Source organism: Protopterus annectens, chromosome 10.part0 (genome assembly GCF_019279795.1).
Source record: "Protopterus annectens isolate FY-2018-M chromosome 10.part0, PAN1.0, whole genome shotgun sequence".
In the NCBI taxonomy this organism is placed as follows: domain Eukaryota; kingdom Metazoa; phylum Chordata; order Ceratodontiformes; family Protopteridae; genus Protopterus; species Protopterus annectens.
The window spans coordinates 1,370,197,579-1,370,214,710 of record NC_056744.1 but is presented as its reverse complement, the minus strand read 5'-3'; the positions used below and the strand labels follow the sequence as shown (position 1 = coordinate 1,370,214,710).

Sequence of the window (17,132 nt, the reverse complement as noted above, 5' to 3'; positions counted from 1 at the left end):
ACTCCTATACAACTAGATCCTACCCACTTCAAATAAGCATCTACCTAACTATTAACTCATTTTGCTTTAAGCAGCTTAAATAATATTGTAACTAGTCACATTTTCTTCTGCTGATTGTTTAAAACTTTGTAACAACTCACAGACTTGTCTGCCAATTGTTAATACTCTGTATAATTGAACTGCCTGAGGAGCTTTTTTCTCTCCAGGTCTCTGCTTGTAAGATCCTATAGCTGATTGTTACTACTATGTTATTAAAATTTAATAAATTGTTTTCTAGTCCTGAGGAGCTTTTCTCCCCAGGTCTCTGCTGAAAATGAGCCAAAAGCTCGGCCAGACTAACCCGGTTAACAAATATAAAAAAAATAAATAAATTAAAAAATAAATAAATAAATAATTTTCTAGTAGCAGGCCTCCATTAGTACCTGCTACATATCAGTAACAAATGCCTAAAGAGAATTAAGACTCTACCATTCATTCATTCAGTTGAAGGTGATTGGGGGTGGGATGTATAAAACACCCTTGTTTGTGTGGGAGTAGATTCATTCTGTTAGGGAGCTAGAATAAGAACCACTGTTGCTGGGCCAGGAGGAAATCACCACAGTGATCTTGGGGGATTCCTTCTGAATCTTCAGAAGTACTCTGGATATCAGTGGAAAAGTATTCAAGAACATTGCTGTCTAAGGAATGTAAAATGATATCTGCCTTCCAGGCTTTCTTGCTTGTAGAGTCCTGGAGCAGAATTTTGACGGCAACCATTTGAAATGCTGGGACCTACTACACCAAGTCCTGAAATGCGGAAGTTGAATACCTGAAAGATCAGACTTGTAAATACTACGTCTGAGATGCCATTTCTTGGAATATTGCCTTTTCTCCAAGGTATTGTGATCTTGGAGTTGGTATACATGAGTTCATGGTTTGTTTAAAACCTTTTTTTTTTGGCTCTTTAACTTCAGAACTGAGTGGAGAGGAGGGAGAGTGAATCTGACTTGCAGTGCCAGACTATGGCCACAAAACTTTTTTTCCTTTGTTTGGTTTTCACTTGAGGAGCTGAGGGGGTAGCTATGGGGATTGGGTTCTGGCATGAAACTCCACTACAGGGGAGTAGACCTTTTTTCTTTTGTTCTTCACCTGAAGAGCTGAAAGACCTGAGAATGCAGTGCCAGATAAGGGACTAGCACTGGAAAGTAGATGAGCCAGCTATGACTCTGCATGCAATATTTTATACATCCTACTATCTCTTTTTAACAGCAGCTTCTGTTCTAGTCTCAAAAAAAAACAGTAAAATAAAATAACCTGTGCTGATCTATCACTTAGCTTTCCTTATGCTTTTTTCTTTCATATACATTGTTAGCAATCCATGGTAGTGAAGGCAGTCTTTAACCTGCAGCTCAAAAATCTACATGGTTTTATCCCACTCTGTTACCTTTCACTAGATATGTTCTCCCCAATACCTTAGTTTATTTGCTATTTCTTTCCAGAAATTCTGGCCTCCACTTGCCTATTTTCTATACCACTATTTGTAGTCATTCCTAAAGGTAAAAACTTCTTTCTCCATTCAGTGGTTGATTTAGTTTTTAGCATACTTTCTGCAACCTAATAAATATAATATTTGTATAAGAGTAGCAATGGTAGTGCGAACATGGCAACCACCCTAGACACACGGTGTTAAGGGTCGCAATTAGCAAGTATAGTTCTTGCACTATTTCCGTAGAGGCAATATTGGTACATAAATAATAATGCGGTTTATTCTTCAGTGATTCAGTGCTTCACATGTGGCAAAGTTTTAGCAAGCCATTTGCATGTGAACAAGTCCTTTTTTTGGCTGTCTAAAAATGAAGAGCTGGGGGGCAGAGAGTGGGAAGAATTATTATATGTATGGTTATTTTTATTCTTTTTATTTTCTTAGTCTTCTTTTTATTTTTATTCTTCTTAAATAGATGCATCCAAAATCCTTCCATCTCCCTTTTTTCTTGAACTGCCCCCCACATATATTTTGTCATCATACATTTCAACTTTCATTGATAACTTTCTGTTTATGTTATGTATATGAGCCTTAAAACATTAGCTCTAAAATATACCTACAAATTAGGCAATCCTAACCCATCTTGTGCCCTCTTCCACTCCCAAACACATTCATTCAACACTTTACTACTTATCATCCTCGACTACTCATCTGGTCAATAAAATATCCCTGATATGTATAAATCTAAAGGGACTAAAAACATTTTCACTGCTTTTCTCTTATTATCTATAACCAGAATGGATAACTTCCAGTTTCTCATTGTTTGCATTATCTTTAGTTTAGTCTCCTCCAACATATCCTTAGCTGACAAAGAATCCTTTTTAATCCATATACCTAAATATTTCATCTTATCATATCCCCCCACTAATATTTATACTACTGAACCATTTCATGTGTGAGTACATAGTTTACCAATATAGCCTTTACTTTATCTTCATTAATTTTATATTTTAAAGAGACCTGAAGCTAACTGTACGAAAAAGGTTCCACAGCATCAAACTGCCATTTTCTTGATTATTCAAGTACAAAATAATATTATCTGCAAGCAAACCTAACTTTTCTAAGTTATAATACATTTTATATCTTTAAATTTGTGAGGCCATTATTTTTTGACAATTTCTGTAAATATAAAGCAAATAACAAAGGGGAAAGAGGATACCACTGCTTTATCCGTCTATTCAACACAGCTCATTGGAGAAAAAAACTCCTACCTTAATTCTTACTTCCAACCCTTCATGTAGTCTCCTAATTAAACTTATTAATTTATCAGGAAAGCAAATACTATCAATACCACTCATAAAATCCTATCTGACTCAAGCAGATGGTCTTCAATCTCTTTGGGTAATACAGCCTCTGCAGTTTTTTTTTAAAATGTTAATAACCCCTCCACACACACTTTTAAAATACTGATTAAAAAACTTTCAAATCTTTAACCAGTTTCCTCACTCCAAACTTCGAAACTTCCACTGAAATACTGTCTGTTCTTAAAGACTTCTCTGTTGAATGACTATACATCACCATTTTATATCAAAACTTCCTGTCTTAAGAAGCTGGCAGAGTGCCTCCGATACTTTGTTCTTTGCTACTACAACTCCTGTCTAAACTTTTTTGTTAGCCAACCAGTATTCCTTTTTTGTCTAGTCCAGCTTTTCTGTCTCCCACTTTGTCCAAACTCATCCTTTCTTTTGGTGACTTTCTGGACTTCTGCATTCCACCTCTAGCTTTCTTCCACCACTAGCTTTCTTGTGTACCTTATTTCCTTACCTGGCTCAGCAACATATCTGTTCTGTAGTCCTTACACATGTAGCTTTGAGGTGCTGCCATTCTTCTTCATCTCCACTTGTTTCCTCCTCTTGAAATGTCTGAGTAATTCCTCAAAATGTTCTGCTTGCTCTTCAGTCAATTGTAGGTTTTCAGTCTGGTTTTTGTTAACTTCTCTGACCACTTCTTGAAGCTGATTGTGGCAACTGGTGGTTTGTATTGTAGGCTGACTGTTTCACTCAGGATGACATTGCAATAACTGATTCCACCCCAAAGCCCTTTCCATATTAGGAGGAAGTCTAGCTGAATTGCATGTTGGCCACTCTTGTATCGAATCTTGTGACTGTCTCTCTTTCTAAGCAGTGTGCTGGCTACTATCAAGCTATTTGCCAGATGGAGGTCTAGAATGCCTCTCCCTCTTTATTTCTCTTACCCTACCCATATGGCCCCAGGCAGTTCTTATATCCTGTTCTGTGTGTTCCAGTATGTGCATTCAGGTCACCCATTATCACCACCAATTTCATGTTGTCCTGCTTGATCTAGAAGGTCCTGCAACAGTTGTCTGAATGCAGTCTTTTCCTAACTATCATAACTGATGTTATGAATACTGCCCTATCATTGGACTGGGGTCTGATTGTGATGAACAAGTCACTAATTCTGATGACATCCCTCTGTTCTGAAGCCTCTCCCTCACCACAGTTCCAACACTATGTTAGCTTGTCCTCCTCCTGAGTAGTAGTCTCTGGATTCCAAAGCAAGGTGGTTTGCTACACTGCCCTTGCACCTTATCTCCTGGATTTACATAGGAGACCCAGCCTCTTCTTTACCATCATGTCATCCACTTACAAACTCCACCTTGTCAGTGAAACTACACTGAGTGTATCAATTGTTAGTTCATGTTTGGCAGGTTGTTTGGTTTTATGTCCTGCTTTCACTCAACAGAGCTATCTCAGGTAGCCAAAGCAGGGCTGCTGGGCTTTATAGTGGGCACGCACTGGCCAGTAGGGGTAGAGACACCCCCTCCCACTGTTAGCATATTCATTTATCGCTGGCAAATGCCCTTACCCATTGGTGACATTAATTGTCATGACAGAATCACACAGAGCCATATTTTGCACTGTTGAGTAGTTATCCCTGCCATGACTGACACTCTGTGATCCATCTTCTTCTATTTTGAGGATAATGTATGATTAATCTGTACATCTCTTTCCCTACAGAGAACCATAAAGAGTCAGTGTTGCTGCACACAGCTCCATTCTTGGGTGAGTTTGACATGAAAACACTCAGCATGTTTTTCAGAGGTGGGAGGAACCCAACATAGAGACAGGGAGAACATTCAAACTCCAAACAGGGACTGACCAGAGGTCAGGATCAAAGCTTGTACCTTGTGCATGGAAGGCAAGGATGTTAACTATTATGCCATCTGGTCTCTCTCTTTAACTTATGTAATCTGCTTCTTTATCTTTGTTTTATTAGTGCATGATCTGAAATAGTTACTGGAGTGTCAAAATTTAAATTACATTCACATGATCCTGAGCAATATAATTTTTATCCAGTCTAGTCCAGTTATTTTACAATAGGGAATAATATGAAAATTCTGTCTGAGCCCCAATTACTGAATTCATATTTTCCATACCAAATATTTTCATATATTTCTTCAGAACTCTACCTTTGTTTTTTATATTTCCCTTCTAGGTCTCCCTGATACATCTTCTCTATTGCAAATCAAGTTCCAGACCCCACCCATAAATAATATTCCTTGATGAAAGATGATTATTTCTCCGAAATTTTTAATAAACTCCATAATAGCAGTTTTTGTAGAATATAAATACATCTGCCACCCTTAATAATAGCCTCTTACTACCACAAATCTATCACTGTTATCTTTTATTCTCTCTTCTATCACTATTGCCTCTCTGGCAATCACTATTATCACTTCCCTTTTCCTTAAGATATTCTAATGAATGTCCATCCTGAAATCCTATCGTTGTCAGTTCAAAAGTGTCTCCTTTAACATTGCTGTGTGCAGCCTACATTTTTTAATTCAATACTCTTTGATTTTTGTCTGTACTTATAACACCATTCATGTTCCATGATATTATAGATATCGTAGCTATTATGACAGAAAACTATTATTCCTACCTGTTATCTAAGACAGTACTTTTAAACGTTACTTCCAACTTTTATTTTACATTTGCACACTAATGTTTGGAAGACTAACCTCATATGCAGTTGCTTCTCATCTCCATTTGAATCTATGTCATATTTTTCAAGACTATTTTGTGTCAATGAAAATACTCAAACAAAAAATTGAATGAAAATGTATTAGTCATACAACAGAAGTATTATTTTAGCAATATTGCATCTATTATTATTAGATACTGTATTACTATTATTACATCTAATGTCCTACACTCTCCTGTACCCTCACTCTGCAAAGCTTTTTCCCTCATCTAGTAATCTTTCTTTATCCCCTTCTGTTTCCTGCTATACAATTTACGACAGCCATGAAGCATTTTTCTATGGTGCATCAACCTCTGAAATTAAGCACTCCATGGTAAAATGTCTCAAATTTGTCACTCTGTTACCAGTATTGTAATAAACAGATGCAATAAAATAGCATGCTGCAAAAGATTCAAAAAAGCCTTGATAAGTATCTATTATGGTAGTGCTTTTGTATAAAAAATGTTGTTTCATGTCAGTGCTTATCATGTTCGTTAATTATTACTCACATTTAATTTGTTTTTATTTACCTCTGTTTACTGCATCATTGATTCACTTTTGAACATGTAGCTAAAAAAACATAAACTTGAGTCAATCACTAACCTGTTAGAAAAAGGCCATTTAGTTAAAATTGTAACTTACATCCAGTAGAAAAATGATGTCCTTTTCTAGGTCCAGCATGCTCACCATTGTAGACAAAAATCTGTAGATATTAAAAAAAAACAGTAAATAGTACAAGGTATGCTATAGATTATCAATTGAAACAAGCAGAACTGATAGCATAATTTAATAAACAGGACTCATCAGTGCATTACTCACATCAGGCAGGATTCAGAAAAATCTAAAACCTGCAGTGCACCACTATTTCATTAACAATAGTGCAGAATGGAATGTGAAAAGGGTGAGTGTGATTCAAAGAAGTCTTACATTTAACCATAGTGAATGACTGGGAGTAATGACTGAGGTGTGCTAACTAGCTATGTAGTCCTTCAGCATCATTACTGTCATCCATGCATCAGTTTGCTGGGATGTGTTGCTAATCTTGCCATCCCAACTATGCATTATGTATCATCAGAAATAAACTATGGATAAATGTTGTGCACTCCAGATTCATGACTGTTCTTATAGTAAGACATATATTTTTTATTGTTCAGAATAGTATAGATAGCTACTGAGATTACACAAAGACAAATCTAATCATAGCAGACTACAAACTAGTTTTATAGGTTCATATGTTCATAGGTTTATACTAGGCTATCTGCCCTAAGGCATTTATAAGCCTAGCCCAAAGTTATGTGGCTTACGCCACCCCTTATGTTAGAAATAATGTGCCCATTAGTTTGTTGTGCCTCTGTCCAGCAGTGACACAGAGATGATTCCCGGGGTAAACCTACGATCTCCCATCCACCGGTCAAGATTTCTCTTGAACAGTGCCAGCGAGGTGCTCTGCCTCACATAGACCGGGATTTTATTCCACAGCATGGGGAGTCTCTGGGTGATAAATCTATCCCTCCAGCACGTCCTATTTATATCCGTGCTAAGATTTAAGTCACTTGCTCTAGTGGTTCTGGTGGATTTGGATTTTTTGAGGTGGAGCATGTCCATTAATTCCGGGTTGGTCATGGCCTTGTATGTCAGGCACAGGTCACCTCTGAGCAGACGGTATGCAACTGAATAGAGTTGGAGTTTCTTCAGTCTGGCAGTATATGACAGGTTTTGGAGTCCCTTTATCCTTTTGGTGAGGAACTTTTGGGGTCTCTCCAATTGCTGCAGGTGTCAGGTGAGATACATCCCGAATGGGGCATTGTACTCGATCATTGGTCTGATAAGTGAAGAGTACAGGGGAACAATGACCTCACTTGATCTGGATGTGAATCCCTTCATGATCAGATAGGCAATGTAGAAGGTCTTTCGAACCACTTTAGCAACGTGAGTGTCAAACGAGAGGCCACTGTCAACCTGGGTACCCAGGTCCCTGATAACCTCTTCTGTGCTTAGTGGGTTGCCATCTATATGGTAGCTTGGGGTTACCTTGTTTTTCATGAAGGGTATGACTATACACTTTTTTGCGTTTAACTTCAGGCCATGGCTCTGGCACCAGCTATCAGTTTCCGTGAGACCCCTCTGAAGGATGTCTGTGTCCGATGTACTATCCACTATGGCACCCAGTTTGCAGTCATCCACAAACTTTGTCAGCCATAGTCCTCCTATGTTTGCCTGTACTTCTGAGAAGTAGATGCCGAACAATAGGGGCCAAGGACTGAGCCCTGTGGGACACCACTTGTAACCGGCTTGTAGTCAGACATGGCTCCAGCAACTCTAACACTGTGGGTTCTGTCCTTTAGCCAGTTTGCAACCCATCTTGTGACATATGGGTTTACATTTAAGCTGGTAAGTTTCTCTATGATACCCAAGTGGGGTATTGTGTCGAAAGCTTTTGCAAGGTCAAGGTAGGCTGTATGGACTGCCTTTCCCTCATCAATGGCCTTGGTAACTGTTTCGAAGAAGTCGACCAAGTTCAAAGGCAAGATCTGCCCTTGACAAAGCCAAACTGGGTTGGGTCCAAGGTCTGCAAGTCCCCTATGTCCTTGTTTATGAGTTCCATTATGATCCTCTCCATAGCTTTGCAGACCAGGCTTGTTAAGCTCATGGGGCGGTAATTACCAGGGTCCGTAGAGGCACCGCCTTTGTGGAGTGTGACCACAGTTGCCATACGCCACTCCTTGGGCACATGTCCTGTGGTAAGGCTAAGATTAAACAGCTGCCTTATGTGCGGGTTTAGTTCTTCATTGAGTTCATGTAGCACACAGCCGGGGACACCATCCGGTCCCATTGATGCTGTGTTTTTAGCTTTAGAGAGAGCAGCTTTCACCTGCGCATTTGAGATGTCTGGGAGGCTACACTCTGTTGGGATAGTTATCTCTCCTTTTGGGGGGGAGAGGGGGTTGAAGTTTACGCTGAACCTGTCTGCCAGTATGTTGGCAATGTCTGTGGGTTCAGTGATTTTTGTATCATTTTGGACTAATTCTGAGCATATCTGGGAGTTTCCACCCAGGTTTCTGATATAGCTGAAGAAGGCCTTATGATTGTCTTTTGAATCTATGGCAATTTTTTTCTCAAAGTTTGCCTTGGATGATTTTATGAGGGATCGTAGTTTCTTGCTAGTATTGATCAAAGATACATTCCCTTTTTGGGATTTTGCTTTATCATGTAATAGCTTTCTCCTCTTATTGTAAAGTTTGTTTATGGCTGGGGTCCACCAGACTGGACGTTTGCCCTTGGTGGAAAGAGTCTTGGTTTTATTTGGGATTGCCTGATCCATGCAGTCCTGAAGGTGTTCATAGAAGGCATTTGTAAGGGCTTCCGCAGATTGGGTTGTGGTTTCCATTGGCTCAGGGGCCTTGAAGGATACCACACCTGTCTTGAGTAGTGTGAAGTTTGCTTTAGAGAAGTTCTTCACTGTTGTCTTTTTTATTTGGGGTGGGGGCGGGATGTGGATTTCTAGTGAGATTAGTTTATGATCTGATCTCACCAAAGAGGGATATACCTCCGGTGTGGAGCATTTTGTCCCCATGTTTGTGATGATGAGATCTAGTATATTTTCTCCTCTTGTGGGGACGGTGACTAGTTGTTCCATGGCATTTGAATTTATGAACTCCAGGAACCTTTGGGCTAGAAAGTTGGGGCTTGAGTAATGTTCCCAGTCTATATTTGGGTAGTTGAAGTCACCCAATATGATGGTGTTTGGTGATACATTTATACCCTCCAGTGTCTTCAGGAAGGCTGTGTGGGTTTCCTGAGTTTGAGAGGGTGGCCTGTAGCATGCTACAAATTGTAGAGCAGTTTTGCCTATGGTTAATTGCACCTGGATGGTTTCCGATGCTTTGTGCGTAGCCACCAACCTGGAGGTGTGGGTATCCTTGATGAATATGGATACACCCCCTCCTTTTGTGGTATGGTCCGGGTTTTGGGGCCGGAACGCATGATATGAGGTAAAACCTGATAGTGCCGGGGTGCTCTCAGGAGCCTTGAACCAGGTTTCAGTCACAGCACAGACATCGATGTTCTCCATACTGAGAAGGGCCTCAAGTGCGTGCATTTTGAGATTTAGACTTCTGGCATTGAGCAGCATTACCCTTAGTTTCTTCCCGTTTTTGTTTTCTAGGGTGGTAGGTTTAGAATTTGAGCCTTGCCTAAAAAAGGCACTATGGGGGTGGCAAGAGCCTTAGCCAATATCCGGAATCCCAGGGGTGACAGGTGCAAGCCGTCCCTTGCGAAGCAGCGTGGCTTGTCAAGCATGTCATCCCAAGCAGACAGACACTGGATCCCCTTTGAATGACACCAGAAATTAAGCCAATTGTTAAAGCTGATCATCTTGTCACTATATTGTGGCATCATTCGTGGTGAAGGAAGGATACTGCTCAGGGTCAGGGTCATACCTGCCTGGGCTACATAATCAGAGAGCTCCTCTATGTCTCTTTTCATGTAGTCCAGGGAGGTACGTCTCAGGTCGTTCACACCAGCATGGACAATGACTGTGTCATACTTGTACTTGCCGTGGAGTGACCTGAGTGCTTGTGTTATGTGGCGGATTCTAGCGCCCGATAGGCAGCTTACCGTGACCTTCTCCTTGTTCAGCCTGGTGAGTGGGACGTCAGTGTGTCTGACTATGGAGTCACCTATGACAAGTATGTTTGGTGTTGTATTTGGCCTTCAGGGCAGTAACTGCTTTGCACACTGATTTTGTTTTTAATGTGTTGTTCGTGTGGTGTCTTGAGTTTGCAGTTGCTTGGGTGTCTGCTTTGGAGGCCTTTGCTGTTTAGGTAAATTTTTACTCAGAGCCTCCGAGTATGTCTTAGTGTGTTTATGTGTTTGATTCAGTGGTGTGGTTGAGTTATGTGAGACTTGTATTGTGGTGTGTGTAGTTGCCTTCTCCTCCTGCCTGGTGTTGCCAGTCCTGAGTTGAGAGAGCTCAGCCTCCAGTTTGGCTAAATAGCTGCATCTCTCGCAAGTGTTAGTGTTATGTGGGAGGAGGAGAGGGTTGTTCGTGTACATGAGGCAATTGTAACATTGTCTCAGAATTCCCAGATTCACCAACTGGGCAGGAGAGGATTCCAGCATCTGACCCTTCGACATGCTAGAAAGAATTATGAGTTGGTATGAGACAGAAAAGTAGAGGGCTTAGCAGGGAAGTGGGCACTCCTGGGGGGTTTTGCAAGTGAGGGATTTGTATAATATAGGAGTGCTTGACCTGCAAAGAAAATGCTTATAAGACAAGGGATATGCTTTTAAGACAAGTGCTGAGCTTTTTGAGAAAAAAAGCAATTACGAACAAGTGCTGTGCTTTTTAGTGAAGGTGTAAACTGTTTAGGTTCCTAACAGAGCAGTTCTAAGGGAAAAATTGAAGAACAGACTTTATGGAGCCAGAAAAAGTTTAACTTTGTTAAACTGGCGCTGCCCGGTGCTGTTCTAGTGGCAACTCCGCGTTAAATCGCGCTAAATCGTGCTAAAGCACGTTAAGGCGTGCTTGATAGCAGGGGCTGGAAAGAAGCAGGAATAGACCCAAAACGGACAATAAAACTACAGTTTCAAGTCAGTAACCACTCCTACGGGGTGCAGGGAAGGCTGCTCAATGTTATTCACTGCCACTGATCAACAGAGAGACCTTCCTTTAGCCCAAGCAAAAATGGCCTCACAGAAACTTACAAACAGTTCAGGAAACAGCAAGCCTATAACTGAACTTTTTTAAATCTCAGAAAAGTGGAAAAAAAGCAAGATTTTTTTTTTGTTTTTGTTTTTTCAGAGATAGCAGAGGTTCACAGGTAATATCAAGTTATAACAGTGCAGTAAATTACCCCACACAAGAGTGCTAGGTCAAGGACAGAAAATATGCAAGTTTTGAGAAAAAACGGTTTAAAATTAAGTGCAAACAGGAAATTCAGTAAACAACTTTTGGTTGTGCTCTAAATACAGCTACTAATGCAGAAATCAAGTTTAACACGCCAGAAAATGCTCAAACTAGGCAGCTATGCAGAAAAACTTAGCAAATAAACAGAGAAAAAATACTTAAAATCTCAAAAGTGGCTCCCTTCTTCTCTCAGCGTTTTCTCCTCTTGGTGGGTGCTTCACCAACAGCCAACAAGCCTGAAAAGACGCCAAAACCACGAGGCAACTAGGTTTTAAGAGAGTAAGATGAAGGAGTTTTGGAAATGACCCCTGTTGGCCAATAAAACTACAGTTTCAAGTCAGTAACCACTCCTATGGGGGGCAGGGAAGGCTGCTCAATGTTATTCACTGCCACTGATCAACAGAGAGACCTTCCTTTAGCCCAAGCAAAAATGGCCTCACAGAAACTTACAAACAGTTCAGGAAACAGCAAGCCTGTAACAGAACTTTTTTAAATCTCAGAAAAGTGGGAAAAAAGCAAGATTTTTTTTTTTGTTTTGTTTTTCAGAGATAGCAGAGGTTCACAGGTAATATCAAGTTATAACAGTGCAGTAAATGACCCCACACAAGAGTGCTAGGTCAAGGACAGAAAATATGCAAGTACCAATCAGAAGCACATCGGCTGACTCCACATCATGCAGTTATCAATTCAAGCTGTACACTGCAGAGTAATCTCCATTCGTGCAACAACCCTTTATTCATTACATAATTTGTAATAAAAGGACAAAATACAATGAGATACTATTCATGTTTCTGTCTGCTTCACCTAGGCAAGTAAAGTTCCATAATACCTGTTTATAACAAAACAGATCGGTATCTCCAATATACAATTGCAACACGGAGTTATACAATAAGTTTTTACTGAACACAAGTGCATTTTCTGGCCTAACTTGCTCATAAATAATTTTTAAAGAATCCAAGTACATTCTCTGGCCTAACTTGCTTAGAAATAATGTCTGAAATACAGAAATCCATTCTGACACTTACATTTTAGTATTTCTTTATATATTAACAATTCTTTCTTTAATCCTTTCCTTAATACATTTGTTCATTTTATTTACTCAGGAAAGTGGGTATAAGAGATGTGAATCAGAGTTCCATCATATAACCTCATGATTATTCTCAGATCTGCACTAAAATAACCCAGACGAATAGACATGAAGTGCAGGAAAAATTAACATAAAGTTAAAAAATATCTACTAGCTTGAGTGTGTTAATGATAGCACTCATTCCTTGTATTGATATGCATGCATACTATATGATTATCATTAATTTCATAGTACCTATTTTGTACAATTTTATTATTAATGTCCTCTATAAGAAGCATAGCAAAATCAGAATTATGATACTACAGTTAAGAACCTTTTAAAAATCTTCTTCCCCAAACTGGAAGCAAATTGGTTATCCATGCCATTATGAGCTATCAGATCCTCTAGTATTTAAAAACTGTAACCTTTTAAAATGTACTGATATGATATTTTAAATCTCATTTCACTACTCAGAATTGTTGTGCATCATTGGAATGTCACACAGTCTCCCTTTCCCAGAGAGAATAAATACATCTCTCATGTACCTGTACTATCTTCAGAAGTACCTGTCTGTTTAAATGCATGTCAAAAATGTTCAGGATTAAGCCTCCATGAATTTGAATGCATATAGCAGCCATTTTGCACCTACTCTATGTTCACTGCTCTCATTGCATTTACACAATTAACCTACAGCTTACTTCCCCTTCTTTTTGTCCTGATATGTATTAAAAGCATGTCTTCTGTAATTATTTATCCTGTAGTGAAATGTTATGGCAGTATCCTTTTTATATACCATATTTATATCCTGAATTCACGGTGGTACAGTGGTAGTGTTGTTACCTCACAGTAAGTAGTTCTCCCGTTCGATTCTTGGCTTGGCAGTGCCTTCTGTGTGGAATCTGCATGTCCTCCCTGTGGTTGGGTAGTGTTCAAAAGACATGCGCGCATAAATGGGCTTGCCTTCATTGAAGGTTGGGAGTCAAGCTGTCACCTCGGCGTTTCGTAAAAAAATATACTGACAATCATTAGCGGACCGGAGTTCCGCTGTGGCGACCCCTTACCGGGAAAAAGCCAAAATACAAACAACATTTATTTCCTGAATTTCATTAAATAACCTTCATTGCCTGTTTCCTCATGTAGTAATATGATTCATACTGACTATCATGTCACAATGTAGGTTATCCTACTTTCCAATCTAATACTTCAACAATGCCAGCTGTAGGACTGTACTGCAAAACCTGTTTAATCATATAAACATGCTGTGCATATTAAGAAAATCATGGGATTTGGATGTTTGGTCAAAATGCTAGGTGATCAATATCTGTTTAATAGACTATATTTGGTCGACAAATGCAGATGTTCAATAAGTGCACTAGTTCAACAATCCCAGAGTTAGTATACATAATTAGCAGGGAGTGTGGGGGGGTGCTGGCCCCCTCAAGAGGGTGCAGGTGGGCTTTCCTTCCAGCAAAAGCAATGTTAATTGTTGTTTCTCTGAAATTTGAATGCACTGATACTCTTTCTCAGTGCATAAGTAGTAATGCAACATTTGTTTTTTTGGCCTTATGTAGTCAGTGTTCTTACCACTGATCTTGTTGATTCATCGACCACTTAAGTATACCTGAAAATCATATACACATACTGTGCATATTTTGAAAACTGTCTGGTAAAAGTAAACATTTCATACTGAGCATTAAAATAACTGTATTTTATATTAACACAATTATAACATAAGCCTGTTGTGCTCTAACACCTGTTTGTTGACTCGGTAGACCCACTTGACACACAATTTATTTTCAGAAACCCCCTCACAGTAATATCTGGTTAAGGGTCCTGCTTAAGGTTGTGCAACAGGCAAATGAGAACTGAAGAGAATCAAACTCTGACCATAGGAACTACAGCTCACGGCTTTACCATTTAGTGCCGACTGCCAGATTCATTGCTAATACCTTTATCTTTAAGTCACTAAATCTGTTTCAATAAATTAATCAGTCCCTAGATCAGCATTACTATAAAATAAAGCTATAGCCACTAAAAATGTCTCACACTTCCTAAGTAACCAGTTTCCCCTGATGCACAGTCGCAAACATGCCATTTATAAACAATCCAAAGCAGCAGAGGCAAAAAGCAAACTAGTAAAACATAAACTATGTTAGCTGCCAGAAGGAGAAGCTGCAAGGTTCTTGCAAACACTTTTATTATCCACAAATGAGCACTTTCATTCATGCAATAGTAATGAATTTCATCAGATAAGTTTAAAAACAAAAGGCATTTTTTTTAAATAAGGCCCAAAATGATCATCTGATCTAAGGACGATGTCATTAAACCCTCCCATTTACATTTCTTAAAGTGCCAAAGTGCTGTAAAAAGTGCTATTTATGGTGCATAAACACAGCAATCTAAAATTGTGAGATTATTCATTCACTAAAAGCTTTAAAATGCACTGAATAAATAAAATTATTAAAAATATATATTAAGTCAGCTGCGGTGGTCAGAGGTTAGCGTTGTCGCCTCACAGCAAGAGGTTCTCCCATTTGATTCTCGGCTGCAGTGCCTTCTGTGTGGAGTCTGCATGTCCTCCCTGCGGTCGAGTGACGTTAAAGACATGCAGGTAGGTACAAGCATGAATGGGTGTGCCTTCGTTGAAGGCTGAACATCGGGCTGGTAACTCGGCACTGTAAAAATCCACTGTCAATCATGAGCAGACTGTAGTTCCGCTGTGGCGACCCCTAACCGGGAAAAGTTGAAAGTCTTTTATTAAAAATGTATATTAAGAAAAACACAACCAAAAGAATAAAAGTAAAATTATTGAAAAGACAAATTCTCATCGAGCATGTTGACATGTAAACATACTCAAATGGAAATAATAATAATGACGCTTTATCTGGATAAAGCTTTATACTTTAAAATACAACTGATCGAGCAGTAATCATTCAAGCCTGGAAAGTTGCAAGCATTGAATACTAGCTGACAAAATAATTCTTTTTCTTCTAAAACCAGTGTCCATGGACCCCCTCTATACTGATATTGACCGTTCTCTACAACCAAGTATTTGAAATGGTGGTTAGGTTTCATGTGAAGATATCTTGCTAATGTATTATAAATAGGTTACCCCTGAAACCTGGATAATTCAAAACAATTCAACAATTTTCAGCATAACCAAAACTTTGCTAAAGGACAGCTTTGGAGGAGCCACTCATCAGTAAATCAGTCTTATAGTTGTCTGCTTGAAGCTAAACTTCTAGGAGTCACTATAGGTGAAAATTTGAAATCTGACCAACACATATCACATATAACATAAAAAACACACCAGAAAATAAGTGTTTTTTTTTCTTTTGGTCAGTTCAGCAAAGCTTCTTATTGCTTTCCTCAAAATAAATAGTTATAAACAAAAATGTACTACTGTCTTTTACATCCCTCCTACTGGCAATACAGCTATACTCCAAGATATCCTACATTGGATAGCCATAACATTTCCACAATAAATAATACTACTAGGTGATGTGAATGTCAATTTGATGGACATAAACTTTAACTCTCCTACATCTAGCTTGAACTTATATGGTTTCACACAACTGATTAATAGCCCCACACATTATACCAAGACATAAAACTCTCACATATAAAAAATATTAAAAGGACATTCATATAAACATCTAGACATAGCAACTCTTGAACTTTAGAATGGGTTTTATACTATTAACTTTATTAAGTCCTGGTAGTACATCAGTTCAAGAGTTTCTATGTCTAGATGTTTATATGAATGTCTTTTTAATATTTTTTTATATGTGGTTTTAAAATTATTTTATATTTGCAAGGGTGTGTTAGATATTGGCTTAATTATTTAACTATTGTAATTTAATTGGCTGGCTTGAGTATATAATGTGTGTTTTTAACTAGTTTTTTGTACTCGAGAAAGAGTCTGACTTGAAAGCTTGTGGTGAATAAACTCTTTCTGTTGAAGTTTGTGTCTTGGTTTACTTTGCTTGGTTTACTTTAGTTTGGACTACTGAAACATGTTTAGTTGTCCTGCCTTGATTTGTTTTTTTGGTTTTACATTTCTATTCCCACCACTGTATAGTTTTAAAACAACTGAAATGGCTTGGGCTTCCAAATTACCTCAACTACAAGCAATTACTGACTGCCCTCACTCTGCTCCATCAGACAGAAAACTGCCCAGCTCTACAAAATGCAATACACTTCTACGTATCATCCACACAAAAAATAAGCCAAACAACAACTATCAAATGAGAGAAGGATTAATGCCAATGCTAGTAAAAGCTTTTACTTTAAAAACTGCATACCAATCCATGTACACAACCTAAATAATTTTGGAATTCAATAAAAAATATGTGCATTAACAAGATAATTATAATATTGCAAAACCTGACAAAAAACTTTCTTAACCAACTAAAGATAGCCTATCAGATCCAGCATCACCTTCACAAAAGAAATTGTCTCACTACACCATCCCCCTTTTTTCAAGCTAAATAATAGCCCACCCTTCGGCTTTAGACAAATTTCACCGACTGCTGTTAAATAATACCTGGATAACATTGATTTTAATGTCAAGGCTGAATACCATATACTACATCATAAGCTATTACAAGCTGGTTCTAGCCTTTTTCTACAGACCATAATGTTCACACTTA

General features: G+C 38.7%; 1 protein-coding gene across 1 annotated transcript in view; it reads right to left on the bottom strand.

Moving 5' to 3' along the window:
• Positions 1–17,132, bottom strand: part of LOC122814280 (receptor-type tyrosine-protein phosphatase C-like) — a 1,011,948-nt gene that overhangs the window by 449,287 nt on the left and 545,529 nt on the right. The window contains exon 8 of the mRNA XM_044086871.1: positions 6,149–6,209. Coding sequence (XP_043942806.1) covers positions 6,149–6,209 — 61 coding nt within the window. The remainder of the gene's footprint in view (positions 1–6,148; positions 6,210–17,132) is intronic.